Raw genomic sequence first — 11,658 nt, 5'->3', positions numbered from 1 at the left:
GTATCTTCAAAAAAAAAAAAAAAAAAAAGGAGCCCTTTCCACTCTGTTTTCTCCGGCTGCTCCTTTGAGGAGGGGGTGAAAGTGTGATAAGTGTGATGTGCTGGAGCTCAGCTGCCCATTGGTGTGAAACCACCACACTGCTCAGCCGTGTTACTGGCATCTGGCATCAGCTTTGAAAGAAGAAGCAGGATTTCAGGCAGTCTGTTGGGGAGATCCTGTTTTATTAAGCAGATGCTAAGAGAGAGTACTAAAAAAGCAGTTTAATTCCTCAGTGTACAGTAGATATACATATTAAAAATAAATAAATCTAATAAACTAATGAATGGGAATGACAACAAAGATAAATGTAACAATAGTGATCATGAAACAAATACCCAGGAAGTCATTTGTGGAGAAAAAGTGGTAATTTATCACTTTTCAGAAACATCCCTGAAATCATTTTCCTAATGGCACACTTGAGCTCCTGGTTCCTCATGCTGTAGATGAGGGGGTTCACTGCTGGAGGCACCACTGAGTACAGAAATGACACCATCAGGTCCTGGGCTGGGAAGGAGATTGAGGAGGGCTTCATGTAGGCAAAAAGTCCAGTGATGACAAACAGGGAGACCACAAACAGGTGAGGGAGGCACGTGGAGAAGGCTTTGTGCTGGCCCTGCTCAGAGGGCATCCTCAGCACGGCCCTGAAGATCTGCACATAAGAAAAAAGAATGAAAACAAAACACATGGACGCTAAACAGGCACCAATCATAAGTACCCAAGCATTCCTGAGGTAGGAGTGTGAGCAGGAGAGCTTGAGGATCTGGGGGACTTCACAGAAGAACTGGTCCACTGCATTTCCTCTGCAGAGGGGCAGGGAAAATGTATTGGCAGTGTGCAGCAGAGCACAGAGAACCCCACTGCCCCAGGCAGCTGCTGCCATCTGGGCACAAGCTCTGCTGCCCAGGAGGGTCCCGTAGTGCAGGGGCTTGCAGATGGCAACATAGCGGTCATAGGACATGACAGTGAGAAGAGAATACTCTACTGAAAACAAGAAGAGGAACAAAAAGACCTGTGCAGCACATCCTTGATAGGAGATAGCCCTGGTGTCCCAGAGGGAATTGGCCATGGCTTTGGGGACAGTGGTGGAGATGCAGCCCAGGTCGAGGAGGGCGAGGTTGAGGAGGAAGAAGTACATGGGGGTGTGGAGGTGGTGGTCGCAGGCTACAGCGGTGAGGATGAGGCTGTTGCCCAGGAGGGCAGCCAGGTAGATGCCCAGGAAGAGCACGAAGTATAGAATCTGCAGCTCCTGTGTGTCTGCAAATGCCAGGAGGAGGAACTCAGTGATGGAGCTGCTGTTGGACATCTGATCCTCCTGGACAAAGGGGAACAATCCCAGGAAAATAAAAGACAATGATAATTAGGAAAGACATCTTTGATAAAAACCTGCTCCACTTCTTTCTGAAATCCCCCACAGTGATTTTCCTCTTTCTGAGACATTTTTTCTGCTCCCTTGCTTGAGCTCCAGTTGGTGATCGTGGTAAAGGGTGCCACTGGGAGCAGGGGGCTCTGCTGTGGGCTCTGAAGGAGTCAGGCTTTCCCTTCATGTCTAGGTAAATAAGAAATAGGAGTGATCTCTGCTTAATCTATCTCTGATGTATGTGGACTTCACAGCATTACCACTGTGAATGCTCTTGACTGCCAAAATTTGTGGTTTACTTTCTTGCAGCTAGCTGTGTCATACTCAGGAGCATTTCTTAAGGGAAGAAAACCCCGGCACTTTTCAGGTATTCCAACTGAGATCTTCTGAGTCCCTTGAGACATAGGCACTCTCCTTCATGCAGTGAGGTTGGCCAGTCTGTCCATCTACCCTCGTCTCAGCCAGAGTCCTTGAGGGCTCAGTCCACTGGCCCAATTACTGTGGCCTCAGGAACTGCCTGTAAGACGATTCAGATTTTTCCTGCCCCGTAAACTGCATTGCCCTGAGCCCCACAGGTTTTAAGGGGAACTTTGGGCACCTTCCTCCTATGGACACATCTGTGTGGTAGAAGTCAGTGCTAGAGCTGCAGCTGAAAGCCAGACCTGCAGCAAGCCATAAAACAAGAACAGCAACAGCAGATGAAGGAACAAAGAGAAACAGCCCAGGGCTTCTGCCAGGGGAGGCAAGGCCAGGGAGGGACTGAAAGGATCTCAGGAGAGCCAGCTCTGCCGGAGGTTCCACTCATGAGGTTATGAGACATCCTGATTCCTGTGGGCTTGAGGTCGGAAAAGGAGGTACCAGACTATGTTCGCACTGTCCTGCCATTTCCAGCCCAGGGATGTGCTGCCTGCAGCTGTCCCTGCCTGCAGCTGGGTCTCTGTCCCAATGCCTCCTGCCTGCAGCTCACAGCCCCCATCCCACCCGCTGGGTGCTCAGCTCTGCCCTGCAGACACCTCCTGGCAGCAGGGCTCTGCCCAGGGGCAGCTCGCTGAGGGCATGTCCTAGAGACTACTTCCCACAGAACCTGCTGACGCTGCACGGGTGGTGGTGGAGCTTTCTATGGGCTGAAGGGCAGGAAAGCAACTTGCTAGGGTTGCTTGTAACCTTCCATGGGATGGATTAAGTGTGTCAGACTCATCTTGGAAATAACAGTATTTATTTCTATTTCCACTGAGCCAGATAAGACAAAACTGAAAGGTCAGGAGTCTCAGGAAAGCTGAGACTGATGCTGAAATCCCTTTCCTTAAACCAGCTCTTGCTAAGTCCCCTTTTATACACCCAGTTGTGCTGTGTAGCTGTGAGCAGGCTGCGCCAGGCAGCAGCCTCCCAGCAGTAGCAGGACCCTGCCCTGCTGGGGGGCTCCTTCCACCCGCAGCTTCTCCCCGCAGCGCCCTGGGCAGCTCCCCGGGCAGGCTGAGTGCTGAGCCTGGCAGGCGGCAGAGGCCCTGCCCCGGCACACAGCCCCTGGGCCACAGCAGGGACCCTGCTCTGCACCACAGCCCTGGACACCCCTGCCTGCACCCCCGGCTTCTCCTGCCTCCAGGAACTGCGGCTGCATTGCCCTCCAGCCAGAGACTTACCGGTTGCAGGGCTGGGAAGTCTTCTCCTGCATGGAGCTCTGGGCATGCTGCCACTTCTGCCTGCCTTTAAGCACTGTGTCTCTGCAGGCAGTGCCCCCAGGCCTGCTGCGCTGTGCAGAGGAGCTGCTCCTGGGCAGAGCTGTCTCTCTGCAGCGCTGCCCGCTTGCCAGGAGCTCCCCTTGGGCCCAGGAGCCCGGCCCAGCTCAGCAGCAGAGGCCCAGCCCAAGGCCTCCCTTGCTCTGCCCCCCACCAGGCTCCCTGCACATGGCCCTGGGGCTGCAGGAGAACCTGCTGGGAAACAGTCTGAAGGGATCCCTGGGCTTCCCTCCCTCACCTGGCACACACACCTCTTGACATTTGGCTCATTTCTCTTAGCAAAAAAATTATTATCTGTAGCAGTCTTCTCTTCTCATGCCAGTTGATGGTGGGACACCCACACATGGTCATAGATGTAACTCCTCTAACCCCCTGCTTAAGGAAGGGATTCAGCACAGCCAGTTAACCCACCATCTCATGCTGTGTTTTTGTCCTGGGGCTGGAATGGGACTCAGATCCCTCCCATGCCTGGCACAAATCCATAGGACCTGGGATTCGTCTGCACTCACTTTGATGTGCACCATGTGGGCAGCTGCAGGTGAGCTCCTTATCTCAGCTCCAGGATCATAAATGGAGATGGAGGAAATCAGGGGGCTGCAAACACCTGGTGACATGTCAGGGGGTAGAGGTACGTGCAGGCATCTGCAAGCTCTCATGGAGGTACCCTGAGGGACAGGGCAGCACCTGGGGGCATCCCATTGGAGGCTGGTGATGAATGCCTTTGGCCAGCTGAAATGACAGCAAACGCACCCATTTAGGACAACTAAACCTGTCCCTCCTCAGTAGGCTCAGGGCAGCCTGTAGAGGCATCCACCTGACCCAATGGAGAACTGTGCCACAGGGAGAGCTGAGTCTCTCTCTCCCTCTTCTCCATCTGGTTTTCCCTCCATCTCCAGGGACTGTAACGGCACTTGTCTCATGGACATCCCTACATTGCCTAACTAAATTCAGGGCAGCTGCTCTATTTAATAGCCAATTGCAGGCCTGCAGTGCTACCTGAGATACCAACGCTGCCCAGCACCACTGGAGCACGCAGCTGACATGGGCAGCACAGGACTCACAGGACAGCTCTGGCCATTCACAGCTGGTATTTAACGGGCACCCCTGAGGGCATCTCTGGTAGACCTGGTGCTTATGAGCAAGTGACCGTTTCCCAGGGCTGCAGTGAGCCAAGGTCTGTCCCACCTCTATGTGTTAGAGGCAGGTAGTGCATGGATATGAGGCACATCACACTGGGGTTTCCACTTGTGTCCTTTGGTTTGCAAACACTGCTGCTGCGTCTTACCCCCATCCCTTACTCAGTCAAGACACAGCCCAGTGATTTTTTTCTGTGTCCCTTGATCACAGGGTGCCCATAGCCAAGGACATTTTCAGCAGCCCCTTCTCCTGCCTGGAGATCGGCCCCAGCTCCACCACTGGCCCTCAGGGATGCCCCAACACCACAAAGGCCCTCTGCCTGGAGGAAGGCCCGGGAATGTGCTGCAATTCCCTCCATATAACGCATCCTACTTCTCCAGGTGAGCGACATGCGGTGCAGAGGAGTTCAGGCACACTGAGGGGCTGCTGCATCCCAGGTGCCTTCGCTCCCATCGTTTGAAAAAAGCCCAGTGCCAGGACAAGCCTCAAACCCCACCTTCCTGGAAGGGCTTCCAAGAGCACAGGCGTGTTGGGGCAGGAACACAGCAGTGACTTCTCCAGCACTCCACTTCCTTTATTCCGTGGCCTTTGTCACCATCTGGAGATGTTCCTGGTGGATGGGTCAGGAATGAACTAGGAAGCTAGGAATGAACTGGGCAGAAGGGAGGTGACTGTTTCTCAGGACAAGAAGGGAAATCTCTCGGCTCTCTCCCGATCTGTGCTGTCTCCATGCTACTGACCTCACAGGCCTTCTAATGACACGGGCTGATGTCACAGGGGGTGCGCTGCATCACCAGGATATCGTCTCTGGAGCAGCGGCAGTGCCGGCACTTCCCTGCAAGGCCTGGTCCCTGCTGGGCACTGCTTGGGTCCTCCGCAGCGCTGTCCTTCTGTGGCCAGGAGTGGGGTCAGCAGGCAGCAAGCTTGCACTGGGCGACCCTCGCTGACGGGCGGAGGAACAGGGGCACCTTGCAGAGGATCTGTGGTTGAGGACCCAGGGCGGACATCTCTTGTCCTGAGCTGAGGGCCAGCAGCAAGTGAGATGGAGGGCTGCTGGAGCACGACCATCACCTCTGTCCTGACTTCCCTGTTCCCAGTGCTCCTGCATCTCTCCCCCAAAGGTAAGGGTGTCAGCAGCCCCTTCCCAAGATGTGTCACAGGTGCTGTCAGCTGTCCAAAGCTTTGCGGGGGGCTGGAAATGGCTGGTGGCTGCTGCAAGAACCTTCCATGAGTGTCCCTCTGGGCTCAAAGGAGTATGTGGTAGCCAAGATTTCTGGCTCCTGATGCTAGGGGTGCCCTAAGCCCAAGGGCTTCTCTGGGCATGGCTCAGCTTCCTTGTGAGGGGAACAGTCCAGGGACAGGTTTCCCTGGGAGCTGGTGCCTCTTCAGGATCTGGCTCTGGGAGGAAGGACGTCCGGTGTCCCAGAGACTGGTGTGGCCTGCAGCTCCACAGGCCTCTCAGGAATGTGCCAGAAATGCCTGTGTTGGAAATCAAGCCTTCCCCTTGTACTGACCTCCTTCAGGGGAACCAGTCCCTCCTGTGCCACCAGGCTGGCAGAGCATGTTCTGGGTGCTGAGATGCCATCCCTGGATGGCCCCAGCTCTGGTGCTGGACCCTTTCAATCTCCCTACTGTGGTGGTTTTACACAGGTAAACAGGTGAACTCCATGGCCACCGCTCCCATTACAAGGAAAAGGGGGGAAAAATATGATGAAAAGAGCTCAAGGCTTGAGGTAGAACAGGAGGTCACAGACCAAATATAGAATATCCTGAGTTGGAAGGGACCCTTAAGGATCATCAAGTCCAACTCTTGACACCTCACAGGTCTACCCAAAACTTCAGACCATGTGACTAAGTGCACAGTCCAATCTCTTCTTAAATTCAGACAGGCTCGGTGCAGTGACCACTTCCCTGGGGAGCCTGTTCCAGTGTGCAACCACCCTCTCTGTGAAGAACTTCCTCTTGATGTCAAGCCTAAACTTCCCCTGCCTCAGCTTAACCCCGTTCCCACGGGTCCTGTCGCTGATTGTTAATGGAGAAAAGGTCTCCTGCCTCTCGACACCCCCTTACGAGGAAGTTGTAGACTGCGATGAGGTCTCCCCTCAGCCTCCTCTTCTCCAGGCTGAACAGGCCCAGTGCCCTCAGCCGTTCCTCGTACGTCTTCCCCTCCAGGCCTTTCACCATCTTCGTAGCCCTGCTCTGGACACTCTCCAACAGTTTCATGTCCTTTTTATACTGTGGTGCCCAGAACTGCACACAGTACTCGAGGTGAGGCCGCACATATCCTCATGGGTACCTATTATCATCACAGGCAAGACAGACTTAGCATAGGCAGATTAATATAGTGTATTGACTATCAGTGGCGGACTACAACCTTGAGGAACTAGAAGCAAACTAAAAACACCATTCCCCTCATCAAGCCTCTTGTAACTCCTTCTCCTGGGTGGAACAGGAGAATTGGGAATTGCTGTCAGTCCGTGACATTGTTTTCACTGCTCCTTGATGGTCAATCTCTGCCCTCTCTGGGTCCCTCCTGTGGGATGCCCTCCTTTTCAAATGAATCCTGTGTGGGGCCGTAAAGGGCTCAGATAATGACAGATATGACTGGATCATGTTAAAATAAAGTTGTTAGAAGCAATAGATCAGCTTCATAGTTGCTGACCACAATGTTCATTTTTTGTTGGTGTAGTAGTCCTGTTTGGTCTTAGAACTGTGTTGGGTAACACAATACATATTGTGTGTGTTCCCTGTTGTGCTGTTTATCCTTTGTGGGGGCTGGTTTATGGTTATTAGTTTACTCTATGGCCTAACACTGCCTTATGTTGTGATAAAATTACTGGTCATGAGACAAATCTGGTAGTTGTACTCAGCATTGCTGTCACCTCCATGCTTGAGGAACTTTCTCTCAGAAACTATTTATAATTAACAGTCTTTACTTTTCTCCCCGGGGAGCCAATCTATGGAAGGGATGAGAGGGGACACTTCTTCTCCCCACAGCTAGTTACAATAGCTCTTCGAAACTTGGAATCCTTGGAATGTTCAAACCAGCCTGTACCTATTGTTATGTGTCCTGAATGTGTTTCGGGTTTTGTTTAAGGTCAGAGTAAACTATTTCAGAATGCCACACAATGATCTGCCCTGAGGCAGGATAATTATGAGGGGCAGGGTGTGTGGGAGGATTTGGGCAGGCACCTAGAACTGTGGGCACCTCCAATGCTTTATAACTTCACCGCTGAAGAAGTGCAGAATCCTAAAAAAAATAAATAAAAAAAAAAATAAAAAGAGCTAAAGTGCTTGAATAGGGAGTGTCATCACCCTGGCAATTCCAAAGTGACAGAAATCACTGCAATGTGCTGGGGCTTGGCCTATGCTTACTGAGTTGAAATCTACACTACTCCAATCCCTGTGACTGGGCCAGAGAAGCAACCTGTGTCTCTATCAGTCATACATATACATGAGAAGAAACAGGAGAGACAAAATCAGCTTGTTTAGCTCGGAAAGAAGCTCCTACTCATACAGGGAAGGAGGAAGAAGAAGAGGAGGCAGGCTACTCCCAAGTAGAGCCATCACAGGAAAAAGTAGATGAAAACAAAGATAACATAAAAGGAGCAGTAAGCTCCAGATCACTATTCCTTGGGGAGCTGTGGGATGTGTGATTAGATTTCAGCCATCATCTAGGCCAGCACATTGTCACCTGGCTGCTCCGATACTGGGATAACAGGGCTGGTAGCCTGGAATTAGAGGGCAGGGAAGCCAAGCAGCTGGGATCCTTCCCCAGGGAAGGGGGCATTGACAAAGCAATTGCAAAGGGGGCACAAATCCTCCCTCTCTTGAGGTAACTCCTGTCAGGTGTAAAGGAAAGGTATCCCTTCAAAGAAGATGTTGTATGTCACCCAGGTAAATGGACGACCAGGGAGAGAGGCAGCCCATATCTGATGGAATTGGCCATGCTGGAGGTGATTTATGGTGATTTATGCACATTCAACAGTTTTCTACCTTGCCCGGTGCCTCACAGGATCCTTCAATTGTGGGGTTGCTGAGGGTCGAAGTGCCAGTAGCTACCCAAATGGTGCACCAGTGGCATTATGGCACCATCCAAGATTCCCTGATTCCCATATATATGCAGATTCATCAACTGGAGAGCCAAGGACTGATCAGCAAAATTTGTTCACCTTTAATAATCCCATAGGGTCAGTGCAAACATGTAATGGAGATCTGAGGCTAACGGTGGAGTATTGTGTCTAGAATGAAGTCACACCAAATTCAACAGATCCTCTATAGTCTTCTCTCCTTATAGTCTTAGCTCTAAGAGCATTTAAATGATCTCTTACAGCACCTGAATGCTGTTGTCTGATCCCTTCTTGGGATCATAAGGACCCAGTACCTTCAGGCCAGAACACTCTCCCTGTACCCTTGGATGCAGGCCCCTAGGTCCCATGGACTGTTAAGGGTGTAGTTTGCAAAGTAACCACGGATTTTATCCCCACCCACCACCTCTTGTAGCCCTGCAGAGTCCTGCCTCAAGGCACAAAGGGCAGGGAGACCTGGCTGGTGAGAGCTGAGGCCCTATGGAGATGTCCGAGACACAACAGCCATTTCAGCCAAGGGCCGTGTAGAAGAGAAAGGAAAAAAGAGAACATTTAAAAGAGAACAGAATAGGTTTAGCTCTGCCTGTGACACATGACTCCTTTTGCTCTGCTGAAAGCCTCTGCAGGCTGCCCTGCACATAAGGAGTAGGGACAGGTTCAGTTGTCCTACACGTTGGTATCTGCTGCCTTTAGTTACCCAAAGGAATGCCTCCACCTGACTCACAGAGGATCAAACACAAATTTCAGCAGGTATTTCCATCTGAACAGCTCCTGCCTGTCCTCCATCTCCACTAAGGAGCTATTGTAGCTTAGTAATTCACATTAAGGTGCCTATGTTGGGGACACCTGAACTGGTGGTAAGAGGAATCCCAGCTCCTATGGGTCTGTGCCAGACAGGGGAGGGAGCTGAGACGCCTTCCAACCCCAAGAATTACAGCCAGCATGAGATACCTCAACTGACTCTGCTGAATTCTTTCCTCAAGTGCGGATGAAGGTCAGACCCTGACTATGACTCGATGTCCAAACTGACACTGGGACAAGATGTGATTGTTACACTTAATTGGTTTTCTGTTAGGAAAAATGAGCCTGGTGTGAAGAAGTGTGTGTGCCCAGGAGGGAGCCCCAGGGATTCCTTCAGGCTGTTTCCCTGGAAGGTTTCCCTGCAGCCCCAGAGCCATGTGCAGGGAGCCTGGTGGGGAGCAGAGCAAGGGAGGCCTTGGGCTGGGCCTCTGCTGCTGAGCTGGGCCGGGCTCCTGGGCCCAAGGGGAGCTCCTGGCAAGCGGGCAGCGCTGCAGAGAGACAGCTCTGCCCAGGAGCAGCTCCTGTGCACAGCGCAGCAGGGCTGGGGGCACTGCCTGCAGCTGGCACTGTGAGGACAGAGAAGGGAGAGTTGTTAAAGACTGCATGGATTGTTAGAAAGCTGAGAGTACACTGGAAAAGCAATGCTTGCAACCCTTAACACGGTAAGTCTGAGTGCATTGCAATGCACTGGAGTATCCTGGATGTGCCCTAGACCGGGATTATTCCAGAGCAGATGAGGCTGTGGACAGAGAGTGTTTATTTCTTGGAGAGAAGGACATGCTCCAGCACAGGGGTTCCCTGCCACAGGGTCATTGTCCAGGCCCCGAGGGCTCCCTTCTCGTGGGCCAGCTGCAAGCTGTGAAGCCGGGGGTGCAGGCAGGGGTGTCCAGGGCTGTGGTGCAGAGCAGGGTCCCTGCTGTGGCCCAGGGGCTGTGTGCCGGGGCAGGGCCTCTGCCGCCTGCCAGGCTCAGCACTCAGCCTGCCCGGGGAGCTGCCCAGGGCGCTGCGGGGAGAAGCTGCGGGTGGAAGGAGCCCTTCCAGTAGGGCAGGGTCCTGCTGCTGGCGGGAGGCTGCTGCCTGGGGCAGCCTGCTCACAAAAACACAGCACAACCAGGGTGTATCCAAGGGGGCTTTGCAACAGCCGGGATAAGGTAGAGGATTTAAGCTTCAGTCTCAGCTTTCCTGATCCTCCTGAACTTTCCATCTTCTCTACTTGCCTCAGATTTAATAGAAATATATGCTGTTAGTTCCAAGAAGTGCCTGAGACTCCATGATGGCTGAGAGGTTACAAGGATCTTTTCTTTCCCCTCAGCCCCTAGAAAGCTCCACCACCTCACATGCAGTGTCAGCAGGGTCTGTGTGCCCTGGGCTCTAGGACATGTCCCCAGCGAGCTGCCCCTGGGCAGAGCCCTGCTGCCAGGAGGTGTCTGCAGGGCAGAGCTGAGCACCCAGCAGGTGGGATGGGGGCTGTGAGCTGCAGGCAGGAGGCGTGGGGACAGAGACCCAGCTGCAGGCAGGGACAGCTGCAGGCAGCAGAGCCATGGGCAGAGAATGGTAGGACAGTGTTAGCAGAGTACTCTGCTACCTGTCTGTCTGTCCCCTAGCTCACAGGATTGAGGACATGACTCATAACTTCAGCAGCAGAACCTCCAGCAGAGCAGAGTCTCCTGAGTTCTTGTCAGTCCCTCCCTGGCCTTGCCTCCCCTGGCAGAAGCCTTGTGCTGTTTCTCTCTGCTCATACACCTAGTGTTGTTTTATGGCTCCCTGCAGATCTGGCATTCAGCTGCAGCTCAAGCTCTGACCCTCTTGGTCCCACCACGCAGATCCGCCCTTAGAGGAGAAGTGCCCAAACCCCCTTCTAAACTCTGGGGCTTGGGGCAATGCAGTCTGGAGGGAAGGAAAAAGCTGAATCATTTTCCCAGACATTCTGGAGGCCACAATCATTGAGCAGCTCAATGTGGGTAACTCGACTGAGCCCTAGAGGAATCTGGCTGAGACCAGGGTAGATGGACAGACTGGCTATCCTCACTGCACTTCACAAAATCCTCATAGGACATTCACAAAATCTCACCTGGAATGTAGGAAAAATGCCAGGGTTTTCTACCATCAAAAAACTCAGAAGAGTGTCACAGATGCAGTTGAAACAAATTAAAACATAAATGCTGTTTGGCAGTCAAGAGTGTTGAGAATGGTAATGCTGGGAATTCTACATACATCAGAGGTAGATTTAATCAGAGGTCACTCCTGATTTCTTTATGTTTAGACTTGTAAGCAGGCGTGACTCCTCCACAGTCCACAGCAGTGTCCCCTGCTCCCAGTGACACCTTCCTCCAGCAACATCCAAAGCTCAAGCAACAGAGCAGTAGGAAAGTCTCAGAAATGGTAAAGTCACTGTGTGGGTTTTTCAGTGAGAAGTGGAGTAGGTTTTTCTCAGAGATGTCTCTCTTAATTATCGTGGTCTTTTCTTCCTTGGGTAGTCCCCGTTGTCCAGGAGGATCAG

At 52.4% G+C, this 11,658-nt stretch overlaps 1 protein-coding gene across 1 annotated transcript; it reads right to left on the bottom strand.

Annotated features, from left to right (window-relative positions):
- Positions 1 to 382: 382 nt before the first annotated feature.
- LOC113840733 (olfactory receptor 14A16-like) lies at positions 383 to 1,342 on the bottom strand. Its single transcript, XM_027447478.3, has one exon. The coding sequence runs from the start codon at positions 1,340 to 1,342 to the stop codon at positions 383 to 385; it is 960 nt and encodes a 319-aa protein (XP_027303279.2).
- Between the last annotated feature and the right edge of the window lie 10,316 nt (positions 1,343 to 11,658).

This window comes from Anas platyrhynchos, chromosome 30 (genome assembly GCF_047663525.1).
Source record: "Anas platyrhynchos isolate ZD024472 breed Pekin duck chromosome 30, IASCAAS_PekinDuck_T2T, whole genome shotgun sequence".
NCBI classification, from domain to species: Eukaryota; Metazoa; Chordata; class Aves; order Anseriformes; family Anatidae; genus Anas; species Anas platyrhynchos.
The sequence above is the reverse complement of the archived record's forward strand: the minus strand, read 5'-3'. Positions and strand labels throughout refer to the sequence as shown.